Source organism: Prionailurus bengalensis, assembly GCF_016509475.1.
Source record: "Prionailurus bengalensis isolate Pbe53 chromosome B2 unlocalized genomic scaffold, Fcat_Pben_1.1_paternal_pri B2_random_Un_scaffold_46, whole genome shotgun sequence".
NCBI classification, from domain to species: Eukaryota; Metazoa; Chordata; class Mammalia; order Carnivora; family Felidae; genus Prionailurus; species Prionailurus bengalensis.
This window is the reverse complement of record NW_025091153.1, coordinates 514,894-539,866: the sequence shown is the minus strand read 5'-3', so window position 1 is coordinate 539,866 and position 24,973 is coordinate 514,894. Positions and strand designations below refer to the sequence as shown.

The 24,973-nt window shown below is 45.3% G+C and overlaps 1 protein-coding gene across 2 annotated transcripts; it reads right to left on the bottom strand.

Moving 5' to 3' along the window:
* Positions 1–97: 97 nt before the first annotated feature.
* Positions 98–24,694, bottom strand: MSH5 (mutS homolog 5). Of its 2 annotated transcripts, XM_043571934.1 has the most exons (25): positions 24,589–24,694; positions 24,031–24,187; positions 23,634–23,757; positions 23,099–23,179; positions 22,853–22,915; positions 21,792–21,913; positions 21,508–21,617; positions 21,199–21,234; positions 20,586–20,668; positions 19,757–19,802; positions 15,376–15,514; positions 15,192–15,254; positions 7,940–8,068; positions 7,575–7,647; positions 7,302–7,411; positions 6,985–7,065; positions 3,663–3,750; positions 3,244–3,433; positions 3,001–3,127; positions 2,197–2,346; positions 1,497–1,571; positions 1,146–1,289; positions 802–939; positions 567–640; positions 98–354 (listed from the first exon to the last, which is right to left on the bottom strand). In XM_043571934.1, the coding sequence occupies exons 2-25, from the start codon at positions 24,172–24,174 to the stop codon at positions 243–245; spliced, it is 2,502 nt and encodes an 833-aa protein (XP_043427869.1). In that variant the 5' UTR covers positions 24,175–24,187; positions 24,589–24,694; the 3' UTR covers positions 98–242. The 2 variants fall into 2 exon arrangements, with proteins under 2 accessions (XP_043427869.1, XP_043427870.1); XM_043571935.1 differs by lacking the exon at positions 24,589–24,694 and having other exon boundaries at positions 24,031–24,522.
* Between the last annotated feature and the right edge of the window lie 279 nt (positions 24,695–24,973).

Below are 24,973 nucleotides of genomic sequence, written 5' to 3'. Positions count from 1 at the left end.
TTCTTAATGAGGCAGGGCAGGCCCCTCTGTGGACTTCTGCTTGGTGCTTCATGTCTTTCCTATTGTTTTGTGATGGCTGCTCTAAAGAAACAATACCTTGCTCTGAAATAAACTTTATTCCTAACGTGAAACAGAATTTCCAGGAAAATTGAGAATTTCGGGCCTGAGGGAGACCAGGAAAGAGACAGGGCATGGCAGCTCGCTGGGGTCTTGGGAAGTGGAGGAAAGCCAAGGAAGGACTCTCAAAGGATGCCAGTGGCAGCCGGCAGCACTTCCTGACTCATGAAAATGTCCAGGTCCAAGCTGGGATCTTCCAAATCCAGTTTCAGAAATTTATCTACCAACGTCTGGCAACTAATGGGAGAGAGAAAAATGGGATTTACGGGAGAAGAGATAACTGAGTCCCCAGGCAGAGGAGAGAGGCTGTGGCACAGGGAGCCCAGGAAAATTTAGGGATTTCAGGATAAATCATGGGTCTCTGAAGGACAAAGAGGCTGAGTCCCTGAAAGGGGGAGAAGAGCTGCAGACATGCTAGAGAGAGCCGGGACACTGGGCCACACACTCACTTTTCCATTTGCTTCTCCTTTAGCAACTCCTTGACAGGCTTGATGGGTTTCCCACTGCGGATCAAATCCGAGACCTAGGAACCAGAAGGAGGGTGGGGGTGGGGGTGGAGGTGGGATGTGGAGGAGGGGGAGTTGGGTAAGAGAACTGGAACTAAGGGTCAGAAATCCCATGGACCCAGAAAGCCAGGCTAATGGAAGGGAGCCCTGATGGAGGTACTTGACGTTTGGATCTCACCTCCTTGCCACGGGCAATGAGATTGCCGGGAAGCCCAGCCTGGGCAGCTGTGTAGGACGCATGGCTGGCATTGGCAATACCTTCACAAACCTGATAGAAGAAGACTAGGTCGTCCCCATCCTCACAGGTCTCCATGGTCTTAAAAGAGATACAAGGGGACAGTGTGTCATCGATGTCTCTGCTTCCCACCCTGAAACCCTTGGCCAATCCCTGTGGGGAGTGAGAAATGGGAAGGGACGTGGTTCCTGTGCTCAGGGAGCCCGTGTCATACCTGAAGAACCTGTCCTCAGTTCTGGTAAATGCTCATCCTATGGATCCCTAGAGGGCTAGATGGGTTTCCTTACCAAATACTGCACAAGGGGCCCCTGTGGCAGCAGCTGTAGCTGAACAAGGCTCAGAAAATTGGTGGCCACAAAGATGTGAGGGCACATGGGTCCAAGTGCCAGCCAGTGTCGTAGCACAGCAGCTAGAAGCGCAAGCCCATCCACCTGCACAGAGGGCAGGGGTGAGGGTACTGAACCAGAGGTACCCTGTGTACACCTCTCCACCTGCCCTGGCCTGCCCCATCTTGCACTTTTCTGTTTCTTTCCTGCCCCATGCACCCCTGTTCCTTTCCCGAGGCACAGCGTCACCCTCGTGCTCCTTTGTCTTCCCCGGCTTCCCCTCCTCAGTTTCTCATCCTTTTGTCTCCTCACCGTGTTGGTTCCCTTTCCAAATTCATCAATGAGGACCAGAGACTGCTTGGTGGCATTGTTCACTGCTTTCGCCACCTGCTGGGTACCAGGCGGACAAGGGAGAATTTCATTGGCATTCAAGCCTGTAATGCACTGACCACAGTCTGCCTGTGAATAAAGCTGCTTATATATGTGTCCACCCTACTGGACTGCAGGTTCTTCAGTGGTAAGACACACATTTCATTCATCCTTTCATTGCCAACAGTGTCTCATGCAAATCAAAGGTTCAGTAAAAGTTCATGATATTGATTCTCCCAGTCTCTGAATTTGGTGCTTCCTGCCCCTAATACAGAAGGCATGCTGCAGAATGAAGATTTTTCTTGTTCTGATCATTCTTCTTTTTAGATTTTTTTTTTTTCATTTAGAGAGAAAGCATGGGGGGGGGGGTGTGAAGGGGCAGAGGAAGAGAGAGGGAGGGAGGGAGGGAGAGAGAGAGAGAGAGAGAGAGAGAGAGAAGAAAATCTTAAGCAGATTCTATGCTCAGCATGGAGCCCAACATGGGGCTTGATTCCACAACCCTGGGATCATGACCTGAGCTGAAATCAAGAGTCAGACGCCCACCCAACTGAGCCACTCAGGTGCCCCTGATTATTTTTCAAGAGTAGAGTTCCTTCCTTACTAATACCCTCCCACAATCCCACCCCCCTTTGCTCCCTTTGACCTGATTAAGGTCGATCATGAAGGTGGAGAGGCCCAAGGAGATGGATTCGCAGCTATGAATCCGGGTGAAGATGGCATCTACCGTCCCAATTTCGGCTTCCTCTGCTGGCACAAAGCTGCCCACCAGGGCCATGAATGTGATCAAGCCTACCTAGAAACAGAGGAGACAGGGCCTGGGGCCTGATGGTGTGGGCTGGGGTAAAGGTGAGTCAAGGCTGAGGGATGAATTATAGATCAAAGAGGGATGGACACAGTTTAATAGGAGAGTAGAGCCCCTTCAGCTTTCTTTAGAATCAGGAAAAAGGAAGGGGGGAGGGGGCAGAGGCACACCTGGGAATGGCATGGATCTATTCAGAGATGGGGGAGAGGATTTCAGGGCACAGAAAGATCTGTTAGAGCATGGCTCTCCCTCAAGTACAGAATGGGAACATGTGAGGTAGAGGAGCAGGGAGTGGGCACTACAGACTTTTCATGACAGATCGGGTCAGAACACAGGGGAAGAGCTGTAGGGACCCATGTTTGCAGGCAGGTGGGAGATGGAGACAATGAAAAAGATGCCAGAGGCCCAGTGTGCAGGGATTCTCCTCACTTGTTTTTTTTATTTTATTTTATTTTATTTTATTTTATTTGGGGGAGAGTAGAAGTAGGGGAGGAGCAGACAGAGGGGGACAGAGGATCTAAAGCAGGCTCTGTGCTGACAGCAGCGAGCCCGATGTGGGGCTTGAACGCATGAACTGTCAGATCATGACCTGAGCTGAAGTTGGGTGCTCACCTGACTGAGCTACCCATGTGCCCCTCTCCTCACCTGTTTGAGGTATATGCTCTTCCCTGAGGAGTTGGGTCCGGTGATGACTTTGATCCTCCCTTTGTCCCCGCCACACTCTGCAGAGTTGGGCACGAAGGTTCGGGCACAGAGTTCCATCAGAGGATGTCTGCAGTGGGTAGAGAGTTACCTCACACATGGCCTGTGAATCCAGATAAATGAAGGCACCAGAGATGGGGCCTTTGGGCCCCTTGTGTCTATGCCTCCAGCCCCTTCTGTTCTCACCTGCCATTCAGGATTCGGACCCCAAGGAGTTGGGGGGAGTAACGGGGCCTTGAGTAGCCATAGTCCCGGGCAGCACTGGCAAGAGCCAGCAGGACGTCCAGGCGGGAGGCAAGGTCCAACACACGGGTCAAGACAGCTGCCCGCGCCAGCACCTGACACTGCAGCTGGTACATCAACAGGGTCTCCTGGTCTAGAGGTGGGGGAGAAAGGGGGTGGACATTAGCTCCAGGAGAAAATGAAGAAGAGACAAAGAAGCCAGCAGAAAGACCTGGAAATAGGCTTGCAGAGAAAGAGTCTGAGACACCCCGAGACATTGAGAGGAAAAGGTACAAAGTCAGAGTGAGAGAGAAGGAAGAAAGGAGCCTGTTAGAATATCCTCCAAGCTGCCCGCTCCCCTCCAGCCTTTTGCTTCTCCTCACCCCGGATATCACAGTGCAGGTCCCCCAGCAATGCATCCAGCTCCTTGGTTCGAGCACTACGATAGTGCAGCTTCTCCTCTGACAGAAACTGGGTGCAAGGGTTCAAAGCTGTGGGCCTTGCATTAATGGTCTCCATCTTCTCTAACATCACCTCCAGCCCCACCCCAACTTTTTTTTAACTTTATATTTTATTTATTTAAAAAAATTTTTTTTAATGTTTTTATATATTTTTGCAACAGAGAGAGACAGAGCATGAGCAGGGGAGGGGCAGAGAGAGAGGGAGACACAGAATCGGAAGCAGGCTCCAGGTTCTGAACTGTCAGCACAGAGCCCGATGCGGGGCTCGAACCCACAGACCGTAAGATCATGACCTGAGCCAAAGTTGGACGTTTAACTGACTGAGCCACCCAGGCACCCCGTTAACTTTATATTTTAAAATAAAACAGGGCGCCTGGGTGGCTCGGTTAAGCATCTGACTTCCACTGAGGTTGTGATCTCATGGTTCCTGAGTTTGAGCCCCACATCGGGCTCTGTGCTGACAGCTCAGAGCCTGGAGCCTGCTTCGGATTCTGTGTCTCCCTCTCTCTGCCCCTCCCCTGCTCACAGTCTGTCTGTCTCAAAAATAAACATTGAAAGAAAAAAAACTGAATTAAACAAATGTGTAGAAGAATTATTATGAGGCAAATACCCTGTGACTAACCATGTAGGTTACAAATTGAGTTAAGAAATTAAAATTTTGCCAGCTACCCCAGAGAGCCATCCTATCACAACCTTCTCCAGCTCCTCAAAAGTAACCTCTATTCTGACCTTTCTGGGAATCAATTCTTTATTTTCTTTGTAAGTTTATCACCCAAATATTCATTCTTAAACACTAGTTATGCCTCCCCTTGATAATTTCTGATATATATATTTTTAATTCTAGTATAATTAACATACGGTGTTATATTAGTTTCAGGTGTACATATAGTGATTCAATACTTCTATGTACACTGTTCAGTGCTTATTAAGGTAAGTGTACTCTTTTTATTTTTATTTTTAACGTTTCTTTTTGAGAGAGAGAGAGTGTGAGTGGGGAAGGGGCACAGAGAGAGGGAGACATAGAATCTGAAGCAGGCTCCAGGCTCTGAGCTGTCAGCACAGAGCCCGATGTGGGGCTCAAACTCACGAACCCTGAGATCATGACCTGAGCCGAAGTTGGATGCTTAACCGACTGAGACACCCAGGTGCCCCAAGATAAATGTACTCTTAATCCACTTCACCTGTTTCACCCATCCCCCCACCCACTTGCCCTCTGGTAACCATCAGTTTGTTCTCTATAGTCAGGAGTCTGTTTTTTGGTTTTGTCTTTTTTCTTTGTTCATTTTTGTTTCTTAAATTCCACATATGAGTGAAATGATACGGAATTTATCTTTCTCTGACTTATCTTACTTAGCATAATACTCTGTAGATCCTTCCATGCCATTGCAAATGGTAAGATCTCATTCTTTTTTATGGCTGAGTAATATTCCATTGTGCGTACCACATCTTCTTTATTCATTCACCTATCAGTGGACACTTGGGCTGCTTGCATAGTTTTGCTATTGTAGATAATGTTGCTATAAACATAGGGGAGCATGTATCCCTTTGAATTAGTGTTTTTGTATTCTTTGGGTAAATAGCAGTGTGATTCCTGGATCATAGGGTAATTCTATTTTTAATTTTCTTTGGAACTTCCATACTGTTTTACACAGTGATGGCACCAGTTTTTGTCCCCACCAACAGTGCAGGAAGGTTCCTTTTTCTCTACATCCTTGCCAACACTTGTTGTTTCCTGAGTTTTTGATTTTAGCCATTCTGACTAAAGTGTGGCTTTAGGTGTGAGATGATATCTCATTGTGGTTTTGATTTGTATTTCCCTGACAGTGAGTGATGTTCAGCATCTTTTCATGTGTCTGTTGGCCATCTAGATGTCTTCTTTGGAGAAATGTCTGTTCATGTCTTTTGCCCATTTTTAAATTGGATTATTTGTTTTTTCTTTGTTATTGAGTAATATAAGTTCTTTTTTTTTTTTTAATTGTATTTATTTAAGTAATCTTGGGGCCCCTGGGTGGCTTGGTCGGGTAAGGGTTTGACTTCAGCTCAGATGGCGATCTCACCATTGGTGAGTCTGAGCCCCGCGTTGGGCTCTGGGCTGACAGCTCGGAGCCTGGAGCCTGCTTCAGATTCTGTGTCTCCCTCTCTCTCCCTGCTCCTCCCCGCCCTCTCAAAAATAAATATTTAAAAAAAATTTTTAAGTAATCTCTACACTCAACATGGAGCTCAAACTTACAACCATGAAATCAAGAGTCGCATGCCAAACGCCTCTATAAGTTCTTTACATATTTTGGATACTAACCCTTTATCATATATGTCATTTGCAAATATCTTCTCCCATTCCACAGTTGCCTTTTAGGTTTTTTTGGTTATTTCCTTTGCTATGCAGAAGGTTCTTATTTTGATGTAGCTCCAATAGTTTATTTTCACTTTTGTTTCCCTTGCCTCAGGAGAGGTATCTAGAAAGATGTTGCTACAACCAATGTCAGATAAATTACTGCCTGTGCTCTCTTTCTAGGATTTTTATGGTTTCCTGTATCACATTTAGGTCCTTAATCCATTTTGAGTTTATTAAGTAGGTTTCATGCCTGGTGTGGAGCCCAATGCAAGACTTGATTCACGACCTTGAGATCAAGACCTGAGCTGAAACCAAGAGTCAGACTGACTGACTGAGCCACCCAGGTGCCCCTCTCTATTGCATATTCTGGGCTTTCTATTCTGTCCTATTGATCTATGTGTATATTTTTGTGCTAGTGCTATATTGTTTTGATTACTACAGCTTTGTAATAAAACTAGAAGTCTGGAATTGTGATACCTCCAGTTTTTTGTTTTTCAAGATTGCTTTGGCTATTCAGGGTCTTTGATGTTCCATACAAATTTTAGGATTCTTTGTTCTAGTTCTGTGAAAAATACTGTTAGTATTTTGATAGGGATGGCATTAAATCTGTAAACTGTAGTATCAACATTTTAACAACAATTGTTTTTCCACTTCCAGAGCATGGAATGTCTTTCCATTTCTTTATGTCATCTTCAATTTCTTTCATCATTTTGTAGTTTTCAGGGTACAGGTCTTTTATCTCTTTCTCACCTGACTTCTTTCTCTTTTATCTCAGAGCTGGTAAAGATCAAAGTAAAACTATAGAAGAGACATCCCATATTGGGCAGTGCTGATGGGGGAAGGCCCTCCCTCAGCTGCTGACTCATTTCCCTCATCACCCTCCCCACCCCCCATAGAAGTCAAGGGCCTTACCATGAAGTCCAGTCCTTCAATCTCAAAGTCACTAGCCTCTACCATGAAAGGCAGGCGGGGAATACAAAGAAGAAAGCCAATCTGGGGAGAGTGCAGAGGAGTTAAAACAGGGAGTAAAGTACTGGGCACCTTATCTCCCCAGAGGATGCCAGAGATCCCAGTATTCTCCAGTGCTTCTCTCAAGGGCCTAAAGCCACCACCGTGTTCATATTCTTCACACTTCCCCAGGGGTTTTCTTAACCAGCACTGTGTCCTTCATACACCTAATATCTCCCATAAAAGACCCCTGGAGGCTACACCCGTCCTCCTGCCCTCACCAGAGGGATGTAGATGACACTGCATGAAGGAATACGGGAGTCCAGATTCTCTAGCTCCTTTCGGGCAACCTCAGTGAGGAAACTGGGAAGTCCCATCAGCCTTCGTTTTTCTAGGGGGGTGGAAGACATATGAGTATCGAAAGTAAGGTTCCTGCCCTGTTTGCCATGGTTAGTTAGCCCCAGTTGTAGTGGCCACCTACTGATGATGGTACCCCATCACTGGGCAGGCTCGTGTTTGGGGCCCATAGGCTCCACTGCACACCCAACACTCACTCTCATCAATTTCAGGATCTATGTTGGGGAGGACTGTGAAACGATTTTCAGCAAGACTGCCCTCAAAATCCACCTGAGGAGATAAAAAGTCCAGTTGCTCATCACCCAGAACCATCTCCCAATCCTGCTCCTCACCTCTACTCGGGTCCCAATCCTCCCTGCAGTTCCTGCTTTAACCCTAACCCTCCAAGCAGGTCTCTGACATTCTGACACCTCCTCTCACCATCTCATTCTTTGGTCATCCAACTGACTTTGATGTCTCTCATCTTCCATAGCACATTCCCCAGAGCACAGTCCTTCTGTGTCCTCCAATCCCACCTCTCTTCCCTAGGTCCCCAGGGGTTCTGCCTCTGTCTTCCACTCACCACTTTCCCAATGAGGCTGGCAATATGGTACAGGTCATCAGAGAACTCTTGGGCAATGTCCTGAAAGAGCTGGATGGACTGGGGCAGGGAGCGGCAGGCATCCCTCAGGCCCAGGGCACTATACACAGTCTGCAGCAGAAATGGACAGAAGATGGGCTGAGGTGAGGGGACAGGGATGGACTGAGAAGAACAGAGAGCAGCAGGGGGAAACACAATATAAAAGACAGAAGATCTCAAAGGCAAAAAAGAAACAGTAAGTGAGGAAAATGGCATCTGTAAAATTCTGTGTCAGGCACTACACTAAATAGTGAGACTACAAAGAACTAAAATGGGCCCTGTCCCAGATGAGCTCTTGGTCAAACGAGGAAGACAGAAATACACCCCGAAGATTTAAAAATAGGGGCACCTGGGTGGCTCAGTTGTTTAAGTGTCCGATTCTTGGTTTGGATTCAGGTCATGATCTCACAGTTCTTGGGTTCGAGCCCTCTTGGATTCTGCACCGACAAGATGGAGCCTGCTTGGGATTCTCTCTCTCCCTCTCTCTGCCCCTCCCCTGCTCGTGCTCTCTCTCTCTCAAGAAAAATAAATAAACTTAAAAAATAAATAAATAGGGACACCTGGGTGGCTCCGTTAGTTGGGCCTCTGACTTCAGCTCAGGTCATGATCTCACAGTTCGTGAGTTTGAGCCCCGCATCGGGCTCTGTGCTGGCAGCTCAGAGCCTGGAGCCTGCTTCAGATTCTGTGTCTCCCTCTCTCTCTGACCCTCCCTGGCTCATACTCTGTCTCTTTCTCTCTAAAAAATAAATAAACATTAAAAAAAATAATAGTAAATAAATAAATAAGTAAAAATAAAGTGGTAGGTTCTTCAGTAGAGGAAAGGATCTTTTAAACTTTTTATTTATTTTTAGTGTTTACTTATTTTTGAGAGAGAGAGGGAGAGAGAGTCCACATGCGCATGCACACAGCAGGGGAGGGGCAGAGAGACAGGAAGAGAATCCAAAGAAGGCTCTGAGCTGTCAGGACAAAGCCTGCCACAGGGCTCGAACCCATGAACCACAAGATCATGACTTGAGCCAAAGCTGGATGATCAACCAACTGATCCACCCAGGTGCCCCTAAGAGGAAAGGATTTTATACTGAGGAAGGAGAAAGAGAAGTAGAGATATGGAAGGCAGAACAGTAAATGAGCAGAAGGAGCAAGATAGCACTGGGGAAAGACAGCAAGAAGAGAGAAGGTGAAGGTGAAGCTCAGGGCCCTGAGGTGGCTGCCAAGGTTAGACTGAGAGGACAGACCAAATCCATAGGGCATCTACTGAGCCTTACTTGGTGGTAGAAGATATATGAAGTAAATAAATCAAAGGGTTTATACCTAGCCATGATGGAAATAAACAAGCAGCAAAAATAATGATACCCACAAAACAGATTGACCAAGTTATGGAACTGATTAAAGTTATGAAATAAGTTCAGAGAATAAGACTAATATGGACTAGGGTGCCTGGGTGGCTCAGTCGGTTGAGCATCCGACTTCGGCTCAGGTTATGATCTCGCGGTCTGTGAGTTCGAGCCCCACGTTGGGCTGACAGCTCAGAGCCTGGAGCCTGCTTCCGATTCTGTGTCTCCCTCTCTCTCTGCTCCTTCCCCGCTCGTGCTCTGTCTGTCAAAAATAAACATTTAAAAAAATTTTTAAAAAAGACTAATATGGGCTATCTTTACAGAAAAAAGGAAATGAACTTGGTTGTGAATAAGGCTATTCAAAAGGAAGGAGAGTATTCTGTTTGAAAGCAAGAGCATGATTAAATGAATAGAGGTAGGAGTAAGAGCCAACACTTATTGAATGCTTACTGGGTGACAGGCAATGTTCTAAATTCTTCACATATGTTAATTTCATTCATCCTCAAAATAATCTTAGGAGATAGGAATTATCTCCATTTCACAGAGGAGCAACTGGAAGCACAAAGAAATAACATAATTTGCTCAAGGTCTCACAGAGTAAATAAAAGAGCTGGGATTTGAACCCAGGTGTCTGGCTTTTAACCACCACGCTACGTTGAGAACACAGTGTGCAGAGTCCCTGAATGCATAGCCTGGCCTGGCTGATGAATGTTCAGTAGTGAGAATGGAAGATACAAATAGTTCCACATATCTGTTCATGTTAAAAGAAACCTGCTGAAGATAATAAGAAGCAGGTTTCTCACTGGCAGAGAAGGAAGTTACAAATGAGGAAAGGAGGAAGTCTGGAGTGAACTCTGTGGTATTGACTGTGGTATAGAGTGAACTCTGTGGTATCAGAGGTATGAGTATGAACTCATGGATTCTTATATAGATAGATCGATTCAGGAATACAGATGTATATGCATGGGTTAGCATAGTACATTTATTTCTTTAGCTCTGTCTGTGGTGAAAAGAAGTGACAGATACCCCAGTAGCAATAACCACATCTAGTGTCCAGATCTTGGTTTCTAATACTATTCTCCAAAGAACGTAACCAGGACTCCTTGGAGAAATGGTTGATTCTAGGGCTTAGGCAAGGAAAATATAAGATGACTCTGGAGCATCTTGTAGTGGTAAAAAGTTAGGAAGTGCTCAAAAATGGACTGGGGGCCATGTCAGAAGGGCATATCAAAAGCCTACGTGAATCTGAAAAGCCAATCTAAAAGCTAAAGGGGCATATTTAAAAATACACTTTAAAAAACTATTTAAAAAAGGCGGGGTGTGCGCCTGGGTGCCTCAGTCGGTTAAATGTCGGACTCTTGACTTCAGCTCAGGTCATGATCTCGCGCTCATGAGTTCGAGCTCCATCCACATCAAGATCTGTGCTGGGTGCTGGCAGCACAGAGCCTGCTTGGGATTCTGTCTCCCTCTCTCTGTTCCTCCCCTGCTTGCTCTCTAGCTCTCTCTCAAATAAAAATACACTTTAAAAAACTATTAAAAGATAAATAAATGGGTATATTAAAAGTCAATCTGAAAAGAACTCTTAAGGAACTAAACTAGAAAAATTTGAGTAAAATAAAAATACAACACTGAATTGTAACTCATAAAATATTTCTGACATAACTGTACTATGGTTATGTCAACATTATTTTGGTAATATGTTAACATTAAGGGAAACTAGATGAAGGATATGTGAGAACACCATGTACAATTTTTGCAACTTTTCTTTACATCTTAATTATTAAAAAAAAAGAATTTAAAACAAAGCAACAGAAGGATAAATCTTAAAAATTTTTAAAAGACAATGTTATCTATAGGTGGGGGGGTGGATAGAAACTAGAATTAGTTGACTACATAATAGTTTGGAATTACATAAATATTTTATGTAATTATAAAAATAAATGAAATTTAAAAAATTCTTAAAAATCAAAAATAGAATGAAACAAATGAACATAAATGTATGTCCAGATAGTGACATAACTACACAGAGAGGAACTATTCCAAGTGACTAAAACACAGTAATTTGACTGTATATCCTTAGTAGGGACAAAAAGAACTTCCCTTCTCCTCCCAAAAAATCTTAAATTATTTTCAATAATATCATTGATAGTAGTGCTAGAAGTGTTATACTAAGATCGTTGTGGATGTAATGTAGGAAAAGGCAAATGAATGATATTCTAATCTTCTCATTGCTAGTGTTATTGAGAACCAGAATTTTCAGTATGAAGAAGAAATACTGAAGAAGATAAGTAAAGGAATATATAAGGTAAGGATGCTGTGCTTCTGAATTTAAATTGGTGGTATCAGTACCAATTTTTTCATGCATGTATTTTACTTTTTAAAAGCTCCTATATATGTCCACAGAAAAGTCTTAAAAACAATAAGTAAAACATGCTGTGCACCTCTAGCATTCAGACTGAGACAGCCTGTGATACAATTTTTCACTAAAACGAACCAGGGCTCTTTGGAGAAATGTCTCATCCTGGGTCAGAACCAGGAGATATGAGATGTAGGGGCACCTGGCTGGCTCAGTTAGAAGAGCATGTGACTCTTGATCTTGGAGTCAAGAGTTCAAGTCCCACTTTGGGTGCAGAGATGACATAAAAAATAATAAAATAAAATAAAATAAAACCAGGAAATGTGAATGATATTTTTGTTAGATCCCATCAAATCAGAGAGCAGGAGGGAAGCTGCCAAGTGGGAAAGTCTACTGGGGTCATGTTTAAAGGACTCAGAAGCCAACAGGAAGAGGCTCCCATTGGCCAAAGATGGAATAATCTGAACATGTAGAAAGACTAAAATTGCAGGGGACTGAAACACACGCATAAATCTGAGTTCATGATGATACACAACAACAAAAAACACACTGGCTACCTTGGAGGATGTTAGGGAACCAATTTCCTATATGCTGATAGCTGATAAATAAAAGCAGGGGGAGGGAAATCAAGCAATTTCTATGATATGAAATATATCACTGGGAAACCAAAAAGCAGATGAGAGGGCTTCTCTTTACAGAAATGTTCTGGCTAATAAATGAAGAAAGGATGACAGAATAATACTACTTTGCAATCCATAAGGAAATAATGGACTTAGGTATTAAACATCAAAAGCTGCTAACATCACAAAAGGAGAGACAGACATATGAAACATTATATTCCTCCACTTATAAAACAGTACTGAAAAAACCCTAGCTTGGATTTGATCGATCTTCTAGGTTCAACTATTTACTTACAGAAATTCTAGAAGAGCGTAAAACATGTCAAAAACACCTACTGATTACATTCAGCAAAATCCAGGCTAAGGGAAATTCTGTCGGACAAACAATCTAACTTCTTCAACAAATAATTTGCAAGGGGAAAAAGAGAGATAAAGATTGAGATAGAGAAGGAGGGAGAACTGTGAAAGGCAAAAGGAACCCACAAAGGAGACTTCAAGAGACATCAAACCATTGCCATATGTTGAACATATTTGCATCCTGATTAAACAAAATGTAATGTTTTAAAAATCATGACATTTAAGAGAGGATTAGAAATGTGAACATCAGGAGGGCCTGCATGGCTCAAGTCAGTTGGGCATCCTACTCTTTTTTTTTTTTTTTTTTTTGAGATACAGAGCAAGAGCAGGGAAATAGCAGAGAAAGGAAGACACAGAATCTGAAGCAGGCTCCAGGTTCTGAGCTGTCAGCATAGAGCCCCATGTAGGGTTCGAACTCATGTACCACGAGATCATGACCTGAGCCAAAGTTGTACGCTTAACCGACTGAGCCACCCAGGAGCCCCATCTGACTTTTGATTTTGGCTCAAGTCATGATCCCATGGTTCATGAGTTCGAGCCCCAGTTGGGGCTCTATGCTGACAGCATGGAGCCTGCTTGGGATTCTCTCTCTCTCTCTCTCTCTCTCTCTCTCAAAATAAATAAATAAATAAACATAAAAAAAAATGTGGGGCACCTGGGTGGCTCAGTCAGTTAAGCTTCCAACTTTGGCTCAGGTCATGATCTCATGGTTCATGAGTTGGAGCCCCGTGTCAGGCTCTGTGCTGACAGCCTGGAGCCTGCTTTAGATTCTGTGTCTCCCTCTTTCTGCCCCTCCCCCAGTTGCGCTTGCTCTCTCTCTCTCTCTCTGTCAAAAGTAAAACATTACAAAAAATTTTTAAAAACCTGCTCTTAAAAAGAATAGAAATGTGAACATCGGACAATTTGTGATATTCAAGAATTATGCTGATTGTTAGTAAGATAATGATATTGTTATTCCTTTTTATGTTTTTTTAAGTTTTTATTTATATTTATTGTGAGAGAGAGAGCACCCACATAAGTGGGGGAGAGGGACAGAAAGAAAGGGAGAGAGAATCCCAAGCAGGCTCTAAAGCATGGCTCAATCCCACAAATGGTGAGATCAAACTTGAGCAGAAACCAAGAGTCTGATGCTTAACTGACTGAGCCACCCAAGCACCGCCATTATTCCTTTTTAAAAGTAGTTTTGGGGGGGCACCTCTCTCTCGGCCCCTCTCATGTTCATGCTCTATCTCTGTCTCTCAATAATAAATAAACATTAAAAAATTTTTTTAAAGTAATTTTTGGGGCACCTGGGTGGCTCAGTCAGTTGAGCATCTGACTTCAGCTCAGGTCATGATCTCATGGTTCATGAGTTCAAGCCCCACATTGGGCTAGCTGCTATCAGTGCAGAGCCCACTTCTGATACTCTGTCTCCCTCTCTCTCTGCCCCTCTCATGCTCATACTCTTTCTCTCAAAAATAAATAAGCATTAAAAAAATTTTTTTTAATGTTTATTTCTGAGAGACAGAGACAGAGTGTGAGTGAAGGAGGGGCAGAGAGAGAGAGGGAGACAAAGAATCCAAAGCAGGCTCCAGGCTCTGAGCTGTCAGCACAGAGCCTGATGCGAGGCTTGAATCCGCGAACCGCAAGATCATGACCTGAGCTGAAGTCAGATGCTTAACCGACTGAGCCACTCAGGTGCCCCCAAAATAAATAAGCATTTAAAAAAAAGAGAAATTTTCTTTTAGAAATCATATTAACATATTTATGGGTGAAATTATATGATGGCTGGAATTTGCTTCAAAGTAATCCAGGAAGGGGAAAGCAAGGAGAAGATATACATGAAACAAGATTGGCATGAGTCCAAGTGTCAAAGCTGCATGGTGGGTACATGGAGGCTCATTATATTACTCTAAAAACTCTTTTTTCACAACTTCTACAATACAAAGTTTTTTTCTTGTTTTTTTTAAGTGTTGGGATAGGGTGCCTGGGTGGCTCAGTCGAGCATCCAACTCTTGATTTCAGCTCAGGTCATGATCCCAGGGTCTGGGGGATCGAGCCCCGAGTCGTGCTCTGAGCTGAGCATGGAGCCTGCTTAAGATTCTCTCTCTCTCGGGGTGCCTGGGTGGCTCTGTCGGTTAAGCATCCGACTTCAGCTCAGGTCATGATCTCAAGGTCTATGAGTTCAAGCCCTGCGTCGGGCTCTGTGCTGACAGCTCAAAGCCTGGAGCCTGTTTCAGGTTCTGTGTCTCCCTCTCTCTCTGACCCTCCCCGGTTCATGCTCTGTCTCTCTCTCTGTGTCTCAAAAATAAATAAATGTTAAAAAAAAAAGAAAAAGATTCTCTCTCTCTCTCCCCCTCTTTTTCTGCCCCCCCCCCCCCCGGCTCATGCTTGCTCTCTCACTCGTGCACTCTCTCTCTCTCAAAATAAATAAATTAAAAAAAAAGTGTCAGGATAAAGTTGGAGAGGGTGACCAGAGTACAGAAGGTCTGGATCACATGCTGAGGGACTTAACTTGGACTTCTGGGATTCAAGAAGGAAGAACTTACCTTGTACAGAACTTGCCAGTCGCTGACCTTGGTGTGGGACAGCTTCATGCGTTTCAAAATCAGCTACAGTCAAAGGGACAGCCATTGTTTTCCCTCTCCCACTCTAATGCTCCTCAAAAAGCCCCATGTCCAATATTGACCCTCAAACTCCTTCCCCACCTCCCGGCCCCCACCCCTGGCTCACAGGCACATTCTTGATATGACCCAGCAACCGATGCAGCATTTGAGCCATGTCCAGATTCTGGGGTAGTAGGAAAAACTGAATGACATCCAACCGAGAATTTAGCTCTCCCAGGTCGTGAGTCGGACGTGTGAACCATAGCCTGGAAGCGAGGCATGACACGGGGGTGGGGACAGAAGTTACATCTGTTCTCGTTATTGTCTTGATCCCAGTTTGTGAAAATGTGTGTCTGGAGGTCCCTGGGGATTGTGGTAATCAGTATCTGTACTGGCAAGTACAGTGTCCTATCTATGCGGGCGTGTTTACACAGACCTACTAAAAATCTCTGCATGTGAGCACGACTCTGTTTACCATGGTTTTGATGGATGTAACCATGTGTCATTCCATGTGGATATGTAATGGAGCTTGTCAATATTTAGAGGGAGTGTAGCGTATTGAGGTATTTGTGTGCCAACACTCTAGCTCTCTCTGCAGCTGAGTGGGAGACGGTGAGTCAGCGTGAGTTTATCTGCATTTAGCTGTGAAAGTGTCTCTGGGTGTAATTGCACACACGTTCATCTTTTCTTGTTGTTCTGTAAAAGTATATAACCATTCCACGTGGAGTGATAATCCTCAATTCATGATAATGGTCATCTCTGCAGAGAAGGATTGGGAAGGATACTGAAGAGGCTTCAATGACATTGTCTTTTTTTTTTTTTTTTTCTTAAGTTCTATACCCACTCTGGGGCTCAAGCTCATGACCCCAAGATCAAGAGTCATATACTTGGGGTGCATGGGTGGCTCAGTCAGTTGAGCGTCCGACTTCAGCTCAGGTCATGATCTCGCAGTCTGTGAGTTCAAGCCCTGCATCGGGCTCTGTGCTGACAGCTCAGAGCCTGAAGCTTGCTTTGGCTTCTGTGTCTCCCTCTCTCTCTGCCCCTCCCCTGCTCATGCTCTGTCTCTCTCTCTGTCAAAAACATTAAAAAAAAATGTTTTAAAAAAAGAGTCATATGCTCTACCAACTGATCCAGCCAGGCGCCCCTTCAAAAACATTGCCTTATTCTTAAATTTGTTCGTGCAAACATAGACGTTTGTATTATTATTACTTCCACATTTTGTGTGCCTGAGGTATTTCCTAATAAATTAGTATACGGTAATAAATGTTTCTTCTGTGTTTGTCTAATTCTGGGTGCCCCTATCTTCTCTATGGCTATGAAGAGTGTGAGACTCTGCAAGGACCTGTGAGCCCATGAATTCTTTTCTGTATTAGAGCAAGCCATTAGGCATGTTATTTTACTTTATTTATTTTTTTAATGTTTATATATTTTGGGGGGGAAGGGCAGAGAGGGAGGGAGACAGAGGATCCAAAGAAGGCTCTGAGCTCTCAGCACAAAGCCCGATGCAGGGTTCAAATCCCCAAACTGTGAGATGATGACCTGAGCCAAAGTCAACGGACTGAGCCACCCAGCCACCCCAGGCATGCTACTTAATATAAAGAACCAACCTATGGAGACACTATGGCCTGAGGATATGTATCTCACACTATATAGTCTATGGCCAGTTACCCTGGGTTAGAACACTCCAGGTTAGAGTAAAGTGGAGAATTAGGTTGGATTCGAGGGTAGGTTTTAGGCACCTCTGCTCCTTAGCCACAGAGAGTTCCACCAGCAGCTGTGTAGGTCAGTCTGTGAATACCCTTCCCCACCTTGGAGAGTACAAGCAGACTTTCTTGTAAAATACCTAGGTTTTTCAGGGCGCCTGGGTGGCTCAGTCAGTTAAGCATCCGACTTTGGTTCAGGTCATGATGTTGCGGCTTGCAAGTCTGAGCCCTGAATTGGACTCTCTGCTGCCAGCACAGAACCCACTTTGGATTCTCTGCCCCTCCTCCACTTGTGCACACACTAGCACTCTCCCTCTCTCGCTCTCTCTCTCAAAAATAAATAAGCATTAAAAAAAAATACTTAGGTTTTTCTGACTCACGTACTGCTAGTGCCAGGAGAAATCTTAGTCAAGCTAAACCTCCTAATTCTATAGCTGAGGAAATGAAGCCCTTAGACAAGCAGCTTGTCCAAAATCTAGAGCTGGGTCTCAAACTCAGGTCTCCAGACTGTGAGCACAGTGCTCTTTAGAGCATAATGTGACATTCAGTCACCTTCCTGGTGCCCTGTCCAGTTGGAGGCCAACTGGGTCCTTAGTTCATGATTCAGGTTGTGATTCCATGCCCCGCCGGATCCTACCTGGGGGGATCTGCATTCCTCCCCTCCCCTTTAATGCTGATCTCTTCTCCCCTGAGAACTCCTTCTCTCTCATCCCTGGTTGAGATTAGAGATCTGCACCTGTAGAATGCGTGGGTAATGAAGGCATCCCAATTACCTGGAGATGACCTCAGATTATCCTAAATTAACCTCTAAAAGACACACAGTGCAGGGCAGGTGAGGTGGGTAAAGGATTGCACACCTGTAGGCTAGCAAAGGTTTCAGCTCTGAGTTTGTACAGATGAGGTGACCAATGTGTTTGCATTTGTGTACCTACTCACTCACTCGGTGCTACTACATACAAGGCCATGTGCCAGGCACTGAGGTAACAGGAATGACCGCTGTACGGAGCTCACAGCTATGAGAACAAGCAGATTCACCGACCGCTAACTCCAACCTGATGTGACAGTGCAACTAGAAAACAAACAGGCAACGTGAGAGCAAATGGGAAGGTGTGTGTCAGTCTCCTTATGGGTGCCTGTGAAAGTTTCACCACGAAGGTGATAGTTGGCTTGTACCTTGAAGAAGATGTAAGATTCTGACAGGTGAAGAACAAGGGAAAAACTTTCCAGAGGGAACTGCATAAACATGGGCATGGTGTATTTCCATGATGGAAAGTGGCCCAAATGACTGGACTATAGGGCAGATCCAGTAAGGATGGATTTAGGAAGGGCTTGGGAAAATAATCATGGAAGTTTAAATTGGGGTGAATGGGAGGGGCCCTGAACATCATACTGCTAAAGATGTTAATCTCCATCCCACGGAGAACGGGGAAGTCTGAGGTTTATGTTATTTTGTTTTTACTTAAGGTTTAAAAAAAAAAAAAGTGGAGTGACATGCTCAGATCTCTGTTGTGGAATGACAAGTATTTTAGAACGAAGGACAGATTGGAAAAAGAAGAGATTCAAAGCACAGAGACCAATCTGAAGGTGAATACAATGCCCAAGGTTAGAAATGATTACAGCCAGAGTTAGAGCAGTGGAAAGAGGGAGAGAGATGGCTGAGAAAGACATTTCAGGGTACAATCAATAGGCCTTAGTGAATAATTGAATATGAAGGGTGAAGGAGAAGCATCAATCCAAGGTTGAGAAGCAGTACTGCCAGCGATGCCATTATGCAGATAAAAAAGGATGCAGGAAGATGAACAGGTCCAGTGGGCATCAGTTTAGATGCTCTGAGCTTGAACTGCCTATAGAAATTGCAACTGGTGATGATGTGCGGTGAGCATTCCACATATACAGCTCAGAAATAGAGACACAATTTTGAAAGTCAACAGACAATAGCTCAAATGTGAAGTGTGGTTTTTATAATTAAAGATAGTACCATGTGGGGCCTGGCATGTGACTCTTGATCTTGGGGTCATGAGTCTGAGCGCCACGTTGGTGAGTTGATTGTACTTAAAATAAAATTTAAAAATCTTGGGGCGCCTGGGTGGCGCAGTCGGTTAAGCGTCCGACTTCAGCCAGGTCACGATCTCGCGGTCCGTGAGTTCGAGCCCCGCGTCAGGCTCTGGGCTGATGGCTCGGAGCCTGGAGCCTGTTTCCGATTCTGTGTCTCCCTCTCTCTCTCTCTGCCCCTCCCCTGTTCATGCTCTGTCTCTCTCTGTCCCAAAAATAAATAAAAAACGTTGAAAAAAAACATTTAAAAAAAAAATCTTAAAAAAAGTAAAGATAGTACCATATGAGGTCGAAACTTCCAGTTATTAAAAAAAAGACACAATGTATAGCATAAGGAATATAGTTAATAATACTGTGATAACTTTGCATGGTGACAGATGGTAGCTAGAGTTATCATGGTGATCACTTCATAACGTATATAAACACTGAATCACTATATTGTATACCTGAAACTAATATAATATTGTATATCAACTACACTTCAATAAAAAAAGATATTACCATGTGTGCATTAGTGTTTTGTGATTGTTTCTGCTGCTTGCATGTGTGCCAGTCTGTACCATCAATGGGCATACGTATATCTGTGCTGACAACACAAAATGAGGATACTAGCTACCACACGGGATTGGTGTGAGGATTAAATGCATTTAGCCAGCATTTGGGAAATGGCAGTTCTCAGCACTATGAGATGGGGTGGTTTGTGTGAGTCTGTAGAATGAATGCATTAACCTGCAGCACATGTGTGAGACTTACCTGAGCAGCTTCTGTCCCCACTTACAGTGGCATCTATTGAGGATTCCTGTGGGGAGCAGGGGCAGGCAGTGAGCTTGTTACAAGGCAGCGGCAGAAAAAGGAATGTGTGGGTGTGTCTAAACTGAGGCATCCGGGCCAGAGGTTCGGTTAGGACAGAGTTTGGACAGGCTGGCCTGGGGGCGTTCCGCAGATACAGAACACAAAGGCAGCTAAAGCCAGCGACTGGCCACAAGTCTGAGCCAGGATTACCGTCCATGGGCTTAGCGAGGGATAGCCACTCACAGGAACAGTTGGCCAGAAAAATACACAGAGCAACTGTGGTTGGATTCACAAAGAGGCCAACACATATATGTAAACATTAGACACAATCCACTGAGGTATGCACAGTAAAACCATGCGGCTACTTGGGGAGATGTCCCCACTACACCCTAAAGCCAGAGACAGCAGACAAAGACTCAATGCAAATAAGTTATGCATAAGTTATGGACAGTTATGCAGTTATATAACTCTCCTCTAAACATAGGGACTCCCAAAGTCCCTAGACAGGTGCACAACCAGCAGAAACATCCATAGAAACCCAAGGAAGGAACATGGAATTGGTAAAGTAAGAGATGATATGCAAATGACACTGGACAACTATGGGGGGGGGGGGGGAGGGTGCCCAAGCTCAGGGAGGGTACAAGGAGCATAAGAAAGCTGGACTGGAGTGGAAGAGACATCTGGCAACAGGAGTGAAGTGGGAGGGAAGAGGGACTGGGACACATGTTGGGAGGCAGCTGCTTTTCTGGCAGCATTTTGTAGTGTGGGATGAGGGAAGGGGCATACCTACCAAACAGGCTGAGCCCCTCCTTCAGTCCACTGGCCACTTTGTACACTGAAGGGTGAGACTCACTCTTAAATATCTGCAGAACACTGTAAGGGAGAAGTGAAGGAGTTTGTGGTAACTTGGATTTAAAAAAATTTTTTTTTAAGTTTATTTTTGAGAGAGAGAGCAGGGGAGAGGTGGGGGGGGGGCGGAGAAAGAATCCCAGGCAGGCTCTGCACTGTCAGCATGGAGCCTGACACGGGGCTTGAACCCTGAACCATGAGATCATGACCTGAGCTGAAACCAAGAGTCAGACACTTAACCGACTGAGCCACCCAGGAGCTCCAAGGTAACTTGGATTTTTTAAAGGGAATTGAGAAGATGGAAGGGAGATTGGGAACATCCTCCTGAGATTAAATTTTGTTGTAAGGTCTGTCCCTCACTTCTCTATCAGTTTTTCTCTTTAGAAAAGGAGGGTGACACCTTTGGGCTTTTCTCCCTCTCTTCCCTTTTCTTCAAGGAGAGAGACCTTAATAACCCCTGGATTAAAGAAACTGGAGCCTCACTGGGATTATTAGAGTATTAAACTTAATCCTTCTCTCTCCCCAGAGACGACAGCCTGCCTCCATCTCCTTACCTGTAAGTGTCTTGATCTATGCTCACCAGATGGGTCCTGAGGACAGAAAACAAGAAGAAAGAAAGGTGGCTGGGGTAGGAGCGGTGTGAGTTCATTCTTAGGTTCCACCCCCTAGATCCCCCTCCTGGAATACTGTCTCAGTCATCTCCCCGGAGCTCCACACCCCCTTCAGGTGCTCCTATGTGTCCTAGAGCACTTTACCTGATGAGTCACTGCCCACTCCTCTCACCCCACTCCCCCCACCTTGTCTTGCTATTAAGACCTCCCAATCCCACCTTACTTTGCTTGAGGTTAGGGTAAATCACCTACAACACAAATTTCTTAAAGCCCAGGATGGGGACGCTGACGTTATAATCTTCCAGTTCAACCCCAATTCTTCTTCGACCCAGGAACTTGAGCAGCCCTCCAAGTGCTCGAACCTGGGAGGAAATCAGTAATGGAGTTGAGGTAAATCCCAATGTCCTGGAGGCTGGACAACACCAGAGAAAACTATTATTTTCCAGGATTGGACTAGTACCTCCCAGGACTCGACCCTAGGAATGGGTATTGGTCCCTTTCTCCAACCAGCCCTCATCTCCCAGGACCCTTCCTACCGTGAGGAGGCAGTCAAAGGGAATAATAGAGGAGAGGAAGAGGATTTTCTCAGTGGTAGTCATGGAGTCTGGGATGAAGGAGTAGTTTCCAGCAAGAAGGCGCTGTTTGCTTATCTCCAGACCTATTTGGGGGGAAGCATGAGAGGGAAGGGAAAGGTCTTGTAGCCCAATTTTCACCCCATTTTAAGAATGAGATGATAGAAGCAAGAGAGAGGATGTGACTTGCCAAGTTACACAGGCAGTTAATGGAAAGCTGAAACAAGAATCAAATCTTCAGGGGCGACTGGGTGGCTCAGTTGGTTAAGCTTCTGACTCTTGGTTTCAGCTCAAATCATGATCTCATGGTTCAGAGCTCGAGTTTGAGCCCTGCATCTGTGCTGTCAGCGTGGAGCCTGCTTGGGATTCTCTCTCTCCTTCTTTGCCCCTCCCTTGCTCACACACTCTCTCAAAATAAAATGATGATGATGATGATGATGATACTAATAATAATGTATCAAATTTTCAGACTTAGTCTAATTATCTCTTTATTTTACCTAGAATATAAAGATCTTTGGCTGAGAGCACAACCTGAGAAAGACAAGTGATTCAGAATATCTATTCCTAAGGTATCTATTTGGAATTTGGGATTTGGGGTCAAAGGATCATATTAATAGAGGAATGAATAACACTAATGTCTTAATATCTAAGTAGAATAGAACATTCCTTATCTTTTTTACAAACCTGGGAAGGTTTTGTCTATTTTTTTTTTTTTAAGGGACAAATGGCTTTGGCTTAAAGGTAAAAATCCCAACAATCAAAGTTATCCACAAAGTGTCACCACTTCCTCTTCTCAGGGAAGGCCCTCATCCCTAGACACACCTATGTGGAAACTTCACAAGGTTTCAGGTTATTAAAGGGTAAGGAGCAGGAGAGATCTTGAGGAGACTGCTTATGGGACTTGGAGAACACAAAGGGTTAGGATAAGATAAGGCTGAGGAGAGACTTCTGATGGAGCTCAAGTAGAGTAAGGAGAAAGGGGTAGGAAAAATGGGATGAGGAATTGGGCAAAGGAAAGGAAGTACCAAAATCCACACTTGGCAAAAATACAATTTCAGGTCTCTTAGGCTCTCTGTGTTCCTGGGAGGCTGTGGGGGAAGCAGAGAAAGGGCCATGAGTCTGAACATCTCAGTCCTCTGCCTCTGTCCCACCTTCCCTCTCACCCAATTCTGGCCTCCTGGCTGTTGCTCCTCCAAGACCCTTTAGTCTCCTGGAATATTCCACAGTTCACTCCTTTCCCATTTTTGCTTTTCCCCTTACCCAGTCCTTACCAAGCTTCCCTAGAAACCGAGTCATATTCTCATCCTGTTTGGCACTCGTAACAACAGACCGGGGATTGATTTCATCCAACACTTGGAAGAAGAATGGAGACCACATGAGTAAAAGGATCCTCTAAGGGGGAATCCATAAGGCCTCCCCTTGCTATTTCCTTCTACTCCCTCCAAAACAAACAAACAAACAAACGCACCCTCATTTCCTCCCTCTAAAAGTAAGAGGTGCTCTGCACATTGGGAGCATAGGTAGGAGTCAGGCATGAGATTGAGGAATGAGAAGACTGGCAGGGTGGCAGGAGGGAAGAGTGACCTGGAAATTGTCACTAGACTCCAAAGCCCTGCAGGACGGACATGACTGATATTTCCAGCACCTGATACATTATAAACAATAAGTGTTGAATAATGAAATGAATTCCTATAAACAACAGGGGGAACTTCTGGGAGTCAATAAAATAAATTGAGACAGGTAAGGATAGAAGAGTGAAATACACTTCCAGTCTCAGAGTAGAGGAATCCATGGTTCTGCTCCCACCTCTCTGGAGAAGCTTGAGACTCTCATGGTCTGGGGCATCTGGCATGAAGTGGATGGTAGAGTCACTAGTGTCATAGTAGGCGATGCCCAAGTATCCTGAAGTCCACAGCGCACACAGATAGATCTATCCCAGGAAGAAGAAAGGAAACCGACAGGAAAGGAAACTGCTGGTAAGTGTAGGGTTATGCCATGTCCTACTTAATTTTAATCATTTTATCAAATCCCTGAGATAAGTATCATCGTCCCCATTCAGTCAGTGTCAAACAGAGCAGAGGCAAGTGACCTGCCAGCTATTCCAAGCCCATTGATTCTAACATCCCGAAGTTCCAACCAACTCCCTGCTCTCAGGATCCAAGCGCCTGCTCCACCAGACATCAGACACCGCCGCCCCAGAGACCTCCGCCGGCTCTTGCTCGTTGTCCTCCTCCTCCTCAGCCTCCCCACGGCCCGACACTGGGGCCAGGCTGGGAAAGCTGGCCGAAGCTGCCCCCGGCTCCGGGCTCTGCGGCGTCCCGCCTGGGATCGTTCCTACGGAGAACATGGCCTTGGATGCTCTGCGGGCGCAGAAAACGAAGACGGTTCAGGAGCGGGATTTCACCGCCAGGAGGCTGGGATAGGCGGTGCGTAGACACGCAAATCCACCCGAACTGGGAGAGGGCTGAGGCGCAGGGCTGCAAGGGCCGGGGAGAGATGCGGTAACGTTTTAACATCTGCGGACATTTTGACGGGCGACTTCTTAGGTATATCACCAAAGTCCAGACTGCAAAACCCCACGTGCCCCACCCACATTCCGGTCACCCGGAGCTTGTACTTGGGCTGGAGGGCCCTGAGGGCCGAGTCTGCACTTCTCCTCTCCCCGCCTCTGCCAACCACGCCCCCACTATCGCTGCCCTAACTTCTCGACTTCCCACCCCAGTTGCGGACACTCGCGGCACTTTCCCGCGTTTTCAGTCACCTGGGTAGCTACGTGCGCGAAACCGCGTCACTAAGAGCCGCCCTCCCGCAAGAGAGGCACACCTGAGTAGGGGCGGGGTGCGCGCGCACACGCCCCGCCCCTCTAAGCCGCTATTGGCCGGAGAGATCCGGATCCTGCTTAAGATTTCGACAGGACTGGAGGGAGGAGAGGATCGCTGTTGCTAAGACGGCTGGACGCTGATTGGTCTATTCGCATATGGGGCGGTGTGCGAACGTTCAAACTTCCCGCCGCCAGTGCCGTTGCTTAGCACTCGGGCCTTAGGCCTTCCCGGTTTGGGCTTTGATTGACGCGGGGTGGAGCCTGTGAAAGTCGGAAGCGGAGCTTGAGTCAGAGCCTACAGAACTAACTGGTCTAGGCGGGTTGG